This window comes from Littorina saxatilis, linkage group LG3, assembly GCF_037325665.1.
Source record: "Littorina saxatilis isolate snail1 linkage group LG3, US_GU_Lsax_2.0, whole genome shotgun sequence".
Taxonomy (NCBI): domain Eukaryota; kingdom Metazoa; phylum Mollusca; class Gastropoda; order Littorinimorpha; family Littorinidae; genus Littorina; species Littorina saxatilis.
In genome coordinates, this window is record NC_090247.1 from 60,333,231 (window position 1) to 60,349,005 (window position 15,775).

Sequence of the window (15,775 nt, forward strand, 5' to 3'; positions counted from 1 at the left end):
ACAGACGGCTTTTATTACCGACGAGTTTCTGGTTGGTCAATGCTGGTTGGTCAATCAATCAATCAATCAATCAATGAGGCTTATATCGCGCATATTCCGTGGGTACAGTTCTAGGCGCTCTGCAGTGATGCCGTGTGAGATGAAATTTTATACGGCCAGTAATTGCAGCCATTTCGGCGCATATTTACCTTTCACGGCCTATTATTCCAAGTCACACGGCTATAGGCAGACAATTATTAACTGTGCCTAAGCAATTTTGCCAGGAAAGACCCTTTTGTCAATCGTGGGATCTTTAACGTGCACACCCAATGTAGTGTACACGGGGGGGGGGGGGGGGGAGTTCGGACACCGAAGAGAGTCTGCACACAAAGTTGACTCTGAAATAAATTTCCGCCGAACCTGGGATCGAACTCACGCTGACAGCGGCCAACTGAATACAAATCCAGCGCGCTACCAACTGAGCTATATCCCCGCCCAATATGGTCACATGAAGCATTTTAATCACAATAACTGGAACGGTTTGCCTTTTCCACAGTGAAATTGTGCTCACGCAGGGTACTGGGAAAAATGGCGCTTGGAAAATTATATTTGTAATTTATTTATCCTTCTGTAGTTTACATACACAGAGTACCGGAAAAAAATGTCATCTGGAAAACTGGATATGTATTATTTTTTACTCTTCTATAGTTGTACACACGCAGGGTACTGGACAAAAAATGGCAACTGGAAAACTATATATGTAATTGTTTACTCTTCTGTAGTTGTACTCACGCAGTTTGAATAACGATATCTTCAAATTTGACTCTTCTACTGTGAAGTGGTACTCATACAGGGAACAAAAAAAAAATTGGCATCTGAAAAAACCCACCCCACTATATCTGTACATTTTGACTATTCCACGCCATTTTTTTTTTACTTACGCAGGGTACTGGAAAAGCGGTCCAGTCTCGAAGCAGAGGTCGACCTGCTCCTTCCATTTGAGTTCTTTGAGCAAACTGGGGTTGCTGAGCCATGAGCACTGGGGCTGAGACTGGGTTCGGCGAGCAGTGTTGAAGAAACGGCCGAAAAGACTGCTACTGCGCTGCCCAAGTTGGGCGGAAGTGACGTCACAGACGGCGAAGAGGAGGACGAGGGCGGCAAGTGCCTTGAGAGGACTCTGACGAAGAAAAAACATGATGAGGTTGTGAAGAGATTGTTCCATGCAAAGGAAGTGAATGCATAACGGGTTAACCACATTTGTCCATCCATTGTTTAATTGTATGGACAATACATTATATCATGTCTTATGTTTAAAAACGGTGTCCCAAATACAAAGAAGCCGTTGCAAGATACCAATCTTTGCACACGGAGAGAACTGTGAAAGTTTGCTGACACTGAGGCAACATCATCGTGGAAAACGATCATTTTGATTTTGAAATTAGATTCATCCCGTAAAGTTCATATTCAAGGGACGTACGTGTATCTGTAGACAAAGGAACTCAATGTATAACACTGTTCTTTAATACTACGCTATAAAGTAATGAAAAAAAATGGAAAAAAAAGCAATAACGAAAAAGTGCAGAAAGGTATCATACAACGCAGCATCGACCTGAACTAATCAACTAATCAACGACAACTTAGTTTCATTTTATCCTGATGATTCTGTGTTACTTTCAGTCTGGAGTATATAAGAGTGACAGCTTTACACTCATTACAGCTCAGAGCTTATACATAAGGTGGAGTTAGAAATACTACGCGGAACAGTTGCAATTTGATACAACACCGGCACAACACTGTACAATACAATGCAATATCACTCCGAGCTAATGTTTCATTTCGTCGTCCCTGACCCCCTACCCCTACCCCCCCACCCCACCCACCCATTATCATATTATAAACAATGTCTCTATAAAGGTCACTAGATACCTGAGAGGACGTTAAGCCCCTTATTCCTCACTCTGCTGACGGGAGAACCGACATTGACAGCTGAACAATCACTGTGCGCTTCCCAATGTCTAACTATATAAATCTGAATTCAAAACTACTATGCAGTGGCAGCGAGTTTGTAGCATTAAAATCATGGACAGAAAAAAACACGAAAACAAACCCACCAATACAATTATAATTAAAAAAACAATTTATAAAAACGAAAACAAAGTAAACTCACCATTTTGGAAGAAGGAAAGAGTTGAAATCACCCTTTCAAAAAAAGCAGAGACGTGCAGAAAAACTAAGTTCTTGTTTGTTGGTTTCCTATCGTTGTTCTTGACTCCGCTACTCGTCTGCTCTTGTTCAAATACCTCGTCGAATATAAACCCTTATACTCCGATACCGTACGCAAATGTTAAACCAATCAGAAGTCGTGGTTTTGCTCTGACGTCAGAATGACAATGAAATCCGAGTTTCCATCACAGGGATTGACCGTGAGTAGTAATTTGTCTCCCAGCTTGTCACGGCTGACAGTCAGGTTGTCTCGGCGTTTAAAAAAAAAGGGGGGGGGGGGGAAATGCGGCCGTCATTAATCACGCCGCGATTAGGTTAGATGTACTAGATGGGGGAGGAGGCGGGGGGGGGGGGGGGGTAACTTCCTCACAGGTACCTTACCTATTAGGACCAAAGAGTACGAGCCCGGAGTGACCTGAATTTATTGTGTTTCGAGGCCGAAGTTGAAATGCGGTCTTGAATGTCTACTTCAGGTACAACCCTGCAAAAGTACTAGGTCATTTTCTTGTGCTTGTTGATCATCAAAAAGGAATAAAGTTTAGTTTATGGAACCATTTTAGACAAAATAAGTGCGGCGAGTTAATCACATTTTATTTAATTGTTCAGCCAGTGCATGTTTATAGTTCAAGTGTTGTTTTGGTCAGTGAAAAAGAAAAAAATTAATATGACAACAAAGGAAATGAAAGGGAGAGCGCTTACGGCAGTTTGAATGAAATTTGTAGTTTAAATCCACTACTGCTTTGCTGTTCCTACTGCCGGGAACAAAAGATGAAAACAAAGTAAGGAAGAGGATAGAGCGTCAGAAGACGAGGAGCAGGAGAAGAAAGAAGAAGAGGAATAACTTATTTTAAAAGGATTCCGCAGATCTCATTTGATCTTTAACTTATTTTGAACTTTTTTTGAGAATTTTTTGTTCGCTGTTTATCCATTGTTTCTTTTGAATTATTTATGTATTTATTGATTTATTGGTGTTTTTTCTTTTCTTCTCAATTTGTTACGTTTTGACGAAGGACGACGAAAAGGAAGGACGGAAGTAATCAAGGAACAAATAAAGGAAAAACGAAAGAAAGGAAGAAAGACAGAAAGAAAGAACAAAAGTCCCGGGTTTGTGGGAACTCATCTCAAAATGATCCTCCAATGCCCCAAAAGCTCAAAACTTAAACACAAATACATGTTACAGGTTTTCAACGCGAAAGTCAACCCGAACGCTGTCAAAAAAATATAAGCTCGCAGAGCCTGTTCTGCAACCCAAAAAGAAGAACGTACTCAAAATATGAAAACAAAACAAAACACAAAAAACTCAAGACTCAAGAATAAAAAAAATTAAAATTAAAAAAAAAGACAATAAAAAAAGACAATAATTTTTTTTTTTACAAAAAAAGACAATAAAAAAATAAAATAAAATAAAATGAAAACCGCCTCCACTTGTGTCACACCGTCTAGACGGTAAATGTGCAATGCCTATATCTGACGCACTCACTCTCTACTTTGTTTATGTGCAATGCCTATATCTGACGCACTCACTCTCTACTTTGTTATGAACCAAGTAGCCTAGTGTGACTATGCGAATGAAAACACTGTTCTCTGTTTGCTGACGTGTGCACTAATTTTCTGCAGCAAACTGTATGTGTAATGCGGGTGATTTAATCACATTGGTTATTTAATTAATTAGGCGTTGCTCCCTTTTCCATTGCGGTTAGAAGTCTTGTCCGGTGGGAGTGTATACAAGACATGTTGATATTTGGCTTGAAAGAAAGAATTTCGCTCGGATGACGCCCGAAAATTGGGTGGGTAACGGGGGGGGGGGGGGGAGGATTAGGTGGCGTATGCGGAAGGAGGAGGGGGCGCAAGGGAGGGGCAAGGAGGTGGGGAGGGGTGGTTGCGTTTAAGAATGAATGATCTTGGCGGAAAATAGGTGGGACGGGATGTAAAAGGAGTTAACCTGGGGGAAGGGGGTCGCCAAGGGTACAGAAGCGGGGCAGGGGGGGGGGGGGGGAGAGTTTATTCATTGCATAAAATATGTGTCAAGAGAGAAATGTGCAGGTTCCACAGTGAATGCATGGTAATATGTTAACTCTCTGACCTTTCCCTACCCATGGGAAACCCGGACTTTTGGCACTGTTTCCTGTCAGGAAAAAGGATGCTTCTGCAGATCGTACACTTGCCATGTTATTTCATATCATCGCTGTTGTCACGTTGAAGGATGATAAATCACATCCCATTCACACTATGATGATTGTCACCCCAATTAATAAAGCAGTGACAACAAAAAAACAATGAACTGAATCAGCAACAACAACAACAACAACAACAACAACAACAACAACAATGACAACAACAATGACGACAACAACAACAACATGCGACGTAAGCATCAACAGGAACAAGACAATATGACAAAACAAAACACAAAAAGTACACTAGTAAGCAAAAAGGCAAAGCCAAAATCAACCCCAACAACAACAGGAGCAGAAGGAAACCCTGACCATAGTTATACACGTAGCAAGGGCGCCATCAAAAAAAACAAAAAACAACAGCAGCCAAACCCAGGGCTCCCCACGGATGCCTCTCCTAGAGGGTCTCGGGACCCCCACTTTCAATTTTTAGAGGGTCCACGGACCCCCACTTTCAATTTTTAGAGGGTCCACGGACCCCCACTTTCAATTTTTAGAGGGTCCCGGGACCCCCACTTTCTATTTTTAGAGGGTCCACGGACCCCCACTGTCAACTTTAAGAGGGTCCATGGACCCCCACTGTCAACTTTTAGAGGGTCCCGGGACCCCCACTTTCTATTTTTAGAGGGTCCCGGGACCCCCACTTTCAATTTTTAGAGGGTCCATAACCTCCACTGCAGAGTTTTAGAGGGTTCCAAGGCTCCAAAAACCAAAAAGTCCCGGTGTACTAATAAAACATTGTGGTCTCGCATATTGTGCTGTGTACAATAGCTTACGGTTGCAGCCTGAAAAAGTAATGACGGTACGCACGATAAAAGAAATTAGAGCGTCCCAGGACCCGCTCTTTTAAAGTTTAGTGCGTCCCGGGAATCGCTCCATACATTTCCATTACGTGTTTTCGGCTCTAGTGCGTATAGGACGCAGGGACGCGCACTGGTGGGAGCCCTGCAAACCATCACCGCCACAACCAACAATCAACATCACAACGACAACAACATAAACAGCAACAGCAGCTACAACGTAATTGCACCTCCGGCTTCTCCAGTTTTGTAGAATTATGAATTGATTAGCACAACTCTGTATTTCGAGGGTCAAAACAGGAGGAAGTTGTATACCATTGGACTACAAAGTATAAATACAATACAGATGATTTTTTTTTTTTAAAAAGGGGGGGGGGAAACACAAAAATAAGGCAAGAACAAAGAAAAACAACAACAACAACAACAACAACAACAACAGCAGAAGCAGCAGAGGCAACAACAACAACACAAACAACAACAACAAGACAACAACAACAAACAAAACAAAAACAAACATAAAACGGCAACAACAACAACAACAACAACAAAACAATGACAACAACAACAACAACAAAACAATGACAACAACAACAATAACTTTAAGCAAGTCATACTTGCAAGACCGATGACCTTTCTTCGAAAAGTTATTTCAAAGATACAATGCACCATAACTAAAGCTTGTCATTCTCTCTCCTCTCGATCTCCACTCCCAGCCTTGATCTTTCGTCTTCCGGGGGGGGGGGGGGGGGGGGGGCGATGTTGGGGGTAAAAACGCAAAAATCGACGAAACACACACATGTTAGGGGGGAAAACACAAAAAACGAAACACACACACACGAAGACTGGCAAACAGTTTGTTCTATGCATTAGCAAGTACCCCTCAGCCGTCTGAAAAATTAGCGAGTACCTTTCGGCTGTTAACATTTGTAAGGTACCCCTCAGCCCTCCTCTGACCTCGAAGTAATCCCTCTTTTTTCTTTGTGTGTGTTTGGGTTGCCAAACCCTTTGACAATTGCTTCTCATCCTTGTTAAGCCTTCGTCACAAATGTTTCGAAATCGATCACTGAATATTAGGGCGTAAGCTTTCTTGTAATAAAGCAGTATTTTTCTTTAATTTCTAAAAATACAACATTCTGCCGGAAAAGCTTACTGAGCGTTCGTACTGTTGTTATGTCCAGCGAGATATGTTGCCACTGTTGTTATATCCAGCGAGATATGTTGCCACTGTTGTTATATCCAGCGAGATATGTTGCCACTGTTGTTATATCCAGCGAGATATGTTGCCACTGTTGTTATATCCAGCGAGATATGTTGCCACTGTTGTTATATCCAGCGAGATATGTTGCCACTGTTGTTTCTGTTTTGTATGTCATCCAGTACCGTAATAGATGGTATTTTGTTTCTAGGTTAACATTCTTTACCATGGAATGATGCTAGGTGCGGTAAAAGTAAATATCAGTGCTGTAGTTACTATGTTTTTTGTAATGTGTGGTGAGTTGTTCAGTGGCGTTTGCGAGTTTGAGTACGTAAGTGTATAAAATGCAATTAATTTGATGATTATGATGGTGTGTGTATGTGTGTGTGTGTGTGTGTGTGTTTGTGTGTGTGTGTGTGTGTGTGTGTGTGTATGTGTGTGTGTGTGTGTATGAGAGAGTGTGTGTGTGTGTATGTGTGTGTGTGTGTGTGTGAGTGTGCGTGTGAGTGTTTGCGTGTGAGTGTTTGCGTGCGTGTGTTTGTTTGTGTGTATGTGTGCGGGTGTGAGTGTATGTGTTTGTTTGTGTGTGCGTTCATGCGTGCGTGTGTGTTAGTGTGTTAGAGAGTGAGTGCGTGTGTGTGCGTACGTGCGGGTGTGAGTGTTTGTGTGTGTGTGTGTGTGTGTGGGGGGGGGGGTGTGTGTGTGTGGGTGTGTGAGTTCGTGCGTGTGTGCGTGCGTGTGTGGGAAAGTGTGTATGTGCGTGTTGGAGAATGAGTGCGTGAGTGCGTAAGTGCGCGCGCGCGCGCGCGCGCGCGCGCGTGTGTGTGTGTGTGTGTGTGTGTGTGTGTGTGTGTGTGTGTGTGAAGGAGAAAAGGTCAAACGGCGCTGCTGATGAAGGTTCTACATACGGTGGAAGGGGAAATGGGGGGTACTGGGAGAATGCAAGTTTCCAGTACAAAGGACTTAACATTTCTTACATACTGCTTGACTAAAATCTTTACAAAAATTGACTATATTCTATACAAGAAACACTTAACAAGGGTAAACGGAGAAACAGAATCCGTTAGTCGCCTCTTACGACATGCTGGGGAGCATCGGGTAAATTCTTCCCCCTAACCCGCGGGGGGTATCAGGTACACCCCCATCAGAAAGTCAGACAGAGAGAGGTGTGTCACGAAGACCCCAAACCCCAGTTTGTTTTTGCTCTTACTCAGAAACACCCGGAAGACAAAACTGGACCCGTTTCCAATCACGGCCACGACCGCAACAACAAAGGTCACAGCGCTGTAGGCTTCAGAGCCCAGCAAGTCGTCACAGGAGGAAACCTCCTCGAATGGCGCGACACACTTGTGAACGTTGAAGTCTGCAGGCAGCAGGGCAGGACAGCACAGCCTAAAGGAGTCAGCGTACACAGCCTGCAGTGACATCAGACCCTGAAACATCACAGGCGGCACATGGCTCACAGGACAGCCGCGGAGGTCAACGATGTTCAGCTCCATCAGCCGCTGCAAACTTGCTCCATCTTGCTGCCCGAGAGGTTGAGGCGTTGCAGTCCAGGGAAGGCCGTCAGCACTGAGGCATTGAGCTGTGGCACATACACCCCGGACAGGTCAAGTTCTGACAGGTGATCGTGTCGTCCCTGACCGCTGTCTAACACTCGTAAGAACACGTTGCCCGACAGGACCACCTTCTTCATCTGAGGCACTCCCTCCAACATCAAAGTGTTCAGTGACGTCAGGTTGTTGCGACTGAGGTCAAGATTAAGTAGGTTCGGCAGAGCCAGACCGTCCAGGCTGGTAAGACCACACTGTGCCAGACTCAGGAAGATCAGGAGAGGAAACCCTTTTACATCAGAAGGGGTGAGTCCACTGTCCGTTGCGTCCAGATAGCGAAGTCTCTTGTACTCCCCTACAGCAAACTTCTCTGTGCAGTAAAAGGCCAGGCCCCGACAGACACAGTCGGGCGGGCAGCTCAAGTCACACAACATCTCGTCGTCGAGCAGTGGGCACTGAGGAAAGCCATCACACACGCTGCGGGGGTGCAGACAGACGGCGGAACCCCTGCAGCGATAGAAACCTGGACACGTGAACCTGTCACAGGCAACCTCGTCTTCGTGATGCAAGCAGTCAAACACACCGTTACAACGGAGATACTGTGGTAAGCAGTTGCTGTTATTCGGACACCGAAAGTGTGTTTCTGGACAAAACTTCCCACCATTTGTCCCTTCAGGCATTCTATTCAGAATAAATTGCCCGTTCTTGATATCTATCACATAAGGAGGGTCATAGTTCATCCACGGCTTATCGTCGGCTTCAACACCCAAACAGCCGCGCTCGTCCGCTTTGGACGATGAAATGCAGTCTTCCCATCCGTCACAGACTTTGTATCGTGGTATGCACTGTACAGACAGAATCCCAAAACAAAAAAGGTAAGTTGTTGGAACGTTTAATTTGACAAAACAAAACAAAACGTTCACAAATATATCGACCCAACGGTATTTTAAGTACACAGACAAACTGTAAGTAGACAAACCTTAGCTTGACGGAATGTGCGGCCGCTTTCTAGGAAGTAACAAGTGAATGAATTTGTTTTGTGAAATGAAACGTTCCAACAACTTACCTTTCTGTTTTTTTAATTTTTATTCTGAAACTTGGAACGTTGGCAGTCAATTTGTTTGTTGATTTTTCTGGACAAATATTTGACAGCAAGACGAAGACAAGGATTATTAAGTTATTCAATCACACCAGTCTTTTTCACAATTTTGTTTCTCTGTGACTGAACGCGTAGGACACATAATTTGACAATGCGATCAGTCGTAATTTGTTGTCAGTCTGTAATATGCACAAATATGAGTTGGAAAACTGATCAAGGTCAAAACAAGCACCTATGTACTTTATACGAATGTCATTGTAAGTTTGGCATTCAAACAGAAAGTGGATTTCAATTTCTTCCCTGGATTTACAAAATGTACAATTCCTAGGTCCAGAACACACGGGATTATAGCGCAGTTTATTTACCTTCAAAGGTGTAATGCCAAATCTGAACTTTGTGTACATTTTGCGTATGTATCAATCATACCCAGATACTTTTCTTTTTCAAGTTCTCATTTAAACATCCTGTATACATCAACTCTCACACGGGTCTCAAGTTTACGGTGCCAGTTTTGCTCAAAACAGTCTTGAAGACGTTGCTGCAATGTTCTAATAAACACACATCGCCAAATCCATTCATGCAAAGGAGGCATTTACTTGTGTGGCCCAATTTTGCTTTTCCCTTTCAACTGCGTTTTTTAACACTATGTATGACATCTTTGCATATCTCGAATTCGGCATACAGTTCAGTCTCAACCAGTACTTTACGCATCTTATAATTTCTTGGATTGACAAAGTGCATCTTCTAAGTTCCCAATAAACCATCTGGTTTGGACTGTTGGACGAGATCCCAAGTAGTATTTTACAGGCATACGTGTGAACCTTTTCAATCTGTGAACAGTCAAAACATCCCCATAGTTCTGAGTCATTTGACCAAATCGGAAGTATTTGCGTATCAAATAATTTGAAACATATGTTCATGTAGTGGCATCCTATATTCCATAGCACTTTAAACAATTCAATTACACCTTGTTTGGTTCTGGTGATTGCGTCATTGAATGAAAGATGCAAACGGGCTTGGGTTGTGAATGTCAGACCAAGGTACTTGTAAGAGCTAGCACTTGGTACTTGCGTGATTCCGTAGAACCATTTCTCACTTCTGGTTAAAATGACCACCGTTTCGAAAAACAACGACTTTGGTTTTATCAAGGTTTAGCCTTAAGCCAAGACGCCTTGCAACGCCATACACAATGTTCAACGCCATACACAATGTTCAACGCCATACACAATGTTCAGTTGGTTTTGCAAACCCACTGTGGACGATGATAGTAGTGCAATGTCATTTGCGAACATCAAAAGAAACTGTTCGATCTCTTCGGGAAGCATTTGTCCTCCGTGTCTGCCCTTACATATCATTTCTGAGGCAAACTCGTTTATAAGGAACGACAAAAGCGTTGGGATCGCTAACCAGCTCTGTTTGAGGCCTTTTAGGCATTGAAAATAGTCGGTATTGCCAGAGTCACATCGGACACAAGAAAGAACAGATGAATACATTGACCTAAGCACGTTTAACATTCTTTCTTTTACACCAATCATTTTTTAAACATTCCACAAAAATCCTTTTTAACGGTGTCAAACGCCTTTTGGAAGTCCACAAAAGCAACTTCTTATTTTGTTGAAGTGGTTTGGTAACCGCTGCATAAAGAGTGAACATGTTGTCAATTGTGGAGTAATCTTTTCTGAAACCCGCCTGTGACTCCGAGAGAATGCTATTTCCATTAGCCCACGCAGACTAACGGGCATTTATAATACTGGTATACGACTTGCTTACACAACTTGATAAAGAGACGCCGCTATAATTGTCAGGGTTCTCATCATCACCTTTCTGAAAGATTGGTTGAATGATAGCCTTTGCCCAATCTGAAGGATAGTCAACTGTCCTAAAATGGTCATAAAACAACATCAAAAGATAGCAGGGGACGGTAGCGTCACCCAAGGGTTTTGAGAGATCATTTAAAATATCATCTGGTCTCGCTGCTTTCCCCGTTTTTAAGCTATTTCGAATTGTCTACCATGTTTATGTGCTTTCTTACAAAGGTCTAAACCTGGATAGGCCTATTCAATTCATGTTTATTTGACCGCATTACCTTTTCTGAAAGCGTAGATAACAAGCAAGGTTGTCTTAGCAGACGCTCCGCCCGTTTCATCAGATCTTGCAGGTCCTGTTTGTGACGTTGCGTCATATACCCATGACGTATTGCTATGACGCACAAAAGGGTTGCTTGAATGAATAACCATTTCTTTATTTGGTGTTTAACGTCGTTTTCAACCACGAAGGTTATATCGCGACGGGGAAAAGGGGGGGGGGGTGATGGGATAGAGCCACTTGTTAATTGTTTCTTGTTCACAAAAGCACTAATCAAAAAATTGCTCCAGGGGCTTGCAACGTAGTACAATATATTACCTTACTGGGAGAATGCAAGTTTCCAGTACAAAGGACTTAACATTTCTTACATACTGCTTGACTGAAATCTTTACAAACATTGACTATATTCTTTACAAGAAACACTTAACAAGGGTAAAAGGAGAAACAGAATCCGTTAGTCGCCTCTTACGACATGCTGGGGAGCATCGGGTAAATTCTTTCTCGTCCCAACCAATATGGGACTCCCCCTAACCCGCGGGGGGTATGAATAACCACACACACAGAAGCCAGCACACAAGGCTTGTCTTGTTTGAAGAAATAGAAGCACCATTGTTTCTTTGTTCACAGTGTCTCCAGATCATCTGATGCTGGATGCTGTTTTCACGGCAAACCTCTCTGTCAGTTTGAACCTGTGACTGAGTCCGATGTGAAGAAAGTGATTTTGAAGTCTGGTACAAAAACCTGTGATCTTGATGTTTTTCCATCACATTTGCTGATTGAATGTTTGGACACAGTGTTACCTCACATTACCTCCGTCATGAATAGTTCAATTCTCTCTGGCACTTTCCCGTCTGTCATGAAACAAGCTCTTGTCAAACCCCTAATAAAGAAATCATCTCTCGACCGCAATGATTTAAAGAACTACAGACCAGTTTCGAACTTGTCGTTTCTTTCAAAGATCTTGGAAAGACTGGTCTTGCTGCAACTTAATGCCCACCTCTCATCAAACAATCTTCTCAGCAGCCTCCAATCGGCTTATAGACCTGCCCACAGCACTGAAACTGCTTTGTTGAAAATTGTAAACGACCTTCTGATGGCTCTCAATAACGGTAAAGTGTCTGTTCTCACGCTTCTCGATTTGTCCGCTGCGTTCGACACCATTGACCACTCAATTATGACAGCCCGCCTTGAGGCAACTTTTGGCATCACAGGTTCTGCACTGTCCTGGTTTGAGTCCTATCTGTCGGATAGGATTCAAACAGTCGTGGTAAACGGCATCAGTTCAGAATCCACAGTCCTTCAGTTCGGTGTTCCTCAGGGATCCGTGTTGGGTCCAGTTCTTTTTGTTTTGTACATGAACCCCCTCTTTAACCTCGTCAAACAGTATCCTATTGATCACCACGCCTTCGCAGACGACAACCAGTTGTACAAAGACAGTGAGATTGATCAAATTGATACCACTGTGAGTGAAATGGAAGACTGTGTTGTTGCTGTAAAGGCGTGGATGACGGCTAACAAACTACAGCTAAACGACTCGAAAACTGAATCCATGCTTGTCAGGTCCAAGTACAGATCTTTCCCTGAAAATTCTTTGCCTTCTAGCATTCATGTCGGTGATAGCGACGTCAACTTTGTCTCTTCTGTGACTAATCTTGGCGTTACCTTCGACCACTTCCTCAACCTTTCCCAGCACGTCCAAAACATCCGCACAATTGCGTACAGTAACTTAAGGAAAATCAGTTCTATCCGCCACTATCTTACCCCCCAAGCCGCTCAAACTCTAGCCTGTTCTCTAGTTCTATCCAGAATAGACTATTGCAACAGCCTGTTCTATGGCTGTGATCAAAAACTTGTCGAGTCACTCCAAAAGGTACAAAACTCTGCCGCCAAATTGATATATCGTTCTAAGAAGTTTGATCATGTCACACCACTTCTTCGTTCCCTTCATTGGCTTCCCGTGTCCGCTCGTATCAGATACAAGCTTGCTTGTATCTGTTTCTCTGCCAAATTTGAAGATGGCCCTAAATACCTCAAGGAACTGCTCGTCACATATGACAATCCCTCTGACTACAACCTCCGCTCACGCGCTGACAGTCGCAAACTGGAAACTCTCGAGCGAAGCTTGCCTTCTTTTGGAAATCGCTCGTTTGCTTCTGCGGCTGCCATTGTCTGGAATTCTCTCCCTTCCTCCGTTCGCCATTCTGCTTCTAAGGACTCTTTCCGCAGTTCCCTTAAAACGCACCTTTTTCGCGAATCCTTGTAAATTGTCCTTGCCATCTTTATAGACTGTTAGAGGTGAAGTTAGATTTGTTGTTTGAATGTGTCTTTTTTGAATAGTTGCTTCAGCTTTGATTGAGCTATAGGGTTCTGTATGAAATTTGCATTTAGTCTTTCCTTTTCTTGCTGAGTGTATGTACAGTCCAGAGAGGAGACGGACATGGTGTGAGCTTGTCCAGGGGGGTATATGAACATCTCAGTGGCAGGGGGATGGAAGCACTTGTTAATGAGTGGGAGTGTCTATGCGCGTGGTGTGCACGAGGATGTATGCACGTGAGTGATATTTGTAAATGTGTATTATTATAATATCATCTTTGTATTTATATTATTGAAATTGTTATATCTCGATGTACAGCGCTAAGAGCATAGTTAAATTTGTGAAGCGGCGCTATATAAGCTATCTTTATTATTATTATTATCATCTTTGATTTGAACTTTGTAAAACGTATATTTCTATTGTCATAAAATGGCACATACTTTCTGTTTAGACGGGTTTGTGTTATCAAACGAAATTGGTCTTGCTTGGAGAATACGAAGTACCATTGTTTCTCTATTCACAATATTTTTGAATCATCTTTGATTTGAGTGGGTTTTTTTCAAATGGATCTTTCTGTTGTCATCGAAGATTAAAATAATATGTTCTGTTTCTACTGGTTCATCGTTGTCAAACTAAAGCCAGTTGGACTAGGATTTTATACACACAAACCAGTAACCCCTGCTCTATACACTGCACTTGTAATTATGTGTAGACACTTGCGTGGACACAAGCACCAAAGAAGAAATTCGAGCTGATAAACAAACACTTCATTCTACAGTAGATAGCTGAGTAAACTGCTAAATTCTACACATGGAAATTTTGTTTTAAAATGTGTTGGCTTTTAAAGATACCTTCCTTTTCAAACTATGTTTCTAAATGCTCAAATGCTTTTAAACATCTTTATAATGTATCACATGTTTATGTTTTCATAAACATGTCAAGTCTTCGGTTTTGAAGGAAGGAACTGTTCATTTGTAAAAATAATTTTTAAAAAATTTAAAAAAAAGTCCTGATGAGTTTTTAAACTAACCTCGGAGGCATTTCAACCACGATGACACTTCGACTAGGTCATCTTAAACCTTCTCGTAAGGATTGTGCAAGGGTGCAATTACGTTGCTTCCAACGGCTAAAATTTCAAACAGTCACAGCAAACATGTCCCATATAACACAGGAAATACATCAGCTGCTATCAAGCTAGTTGTGTTTGGGAAAGAATATGCGTGCACAGACCTGAACACTAGAATGTATCTGTAAAAGTTCACTGGCACTGAATCTGATTCCATGTGTTATCTGTTGGAACTTATCTTGGCGAGTCGTTTTCGCCCTTACTGGGGACCAAGCAGTAGTCTGAGTTGACCATTTCTGTTGTCAGAGGAGTGTTTTTATGCCCAATGATGTGAAGAAATGGAGAGAGAAACAGAAAGAGACAAAGAGAGAGAGAGAGAGAGAGAGAGAGAGAGAGAGAGAGAGAGAGAGAGAGGGAATCAGAATCAGAATCAGAATGTTTTATTCGCGAAAACACATGTTTATAGCGAAAGGGTGTTGTGGGGTTGGGATGTCGAAGTACAAAGCTTTCTATATACCGAAGCATGCACGATCGCGCAGAGTTCTCGCTACTGGAAGTCCGATAGAGAGTCCACTGCATTTGTCAGAGTCAGGGATACCTTGACTCACACTGCACACCAATACCATGCATCATAACATCATGATTTGATCAGTCCTTCAGTCTTTTGTTTTCTTCCCTGTGGTGACAGATATTGTGTGACGGCCCTTTTCAGCATTAGAGAACCAAGAATGAAAACATCACGGTGTTTGAAACTGTTCATCCTAAGTAAAAGCGGACTACGCGAGACACTATTCTCAGATCTTCTTCCAGTTCTTCTTTGTACAATTCAGCGTACCGATCTTTGCTGATCGGGGGCAATGTCCAAAGACACGACATGGCATGTTTCTGAATCTTGGTCATGTTGTCTGACTGATCGAAGAACCAGCGTTTACGATCTGTGTTGAAATCATACATGAGCACAACATCATCACTTTTGCAGTACAAACTCTTGGTGCCAATATGTTCTTCAAATACAACAGTATCAAAAGATTCATTTCTTCTTCTATCGCGGAGAAGTCTTTGTTTACGGCGGTCTCTCAGTTCACTAGCCAGCAGCTTGATGTGTCTGATGTCAATACCTCTTTCAGACGTTATCTTTTCCATGTGTTCCAGACTCTCACTGTTGTCGTCTGTCTGATTTACCGCACTATCATGCGAACAGTCTTTGGTCTGCCAACCACTTGCGCCCAAACACATGGTGTCGTCTCTATTGTTTACATGTTCCTCTCCACTGCGCCTAGTGTAAGT

General features: G+C 42.6%; 1 protein-coding gene across 1 annotated transcript in view; it reads right to left on the minus strand.

Annotated features, from left to right (window-relative positions):
• Positions 1-2,304, minus strand: part of LOC138962829 (uncharacterized) — a 5,971-nt gene extending 3,667 nt beyond the window's left edge. Inside the window, exons 1-2 of the mRNA XM_070334788.1 lie at positions 2,147-2,304; positions 921-1,156 (exon numbers count right to left, since the gene is read on the minus strand). Of these exons, the coding sequence (XP_070190889.1) occupies positions 921-1,156; positions 2,147-2,149 (239 nt within the window). The 5' untranslated portion in view covers positions 2,150-2,304. The remainder of the gene's footprint in view (positions 1-920; positions 1,157-2,146) is intronic.
• Positions 2,305-15,775: the final 13,471 nt, after the last annotated feature.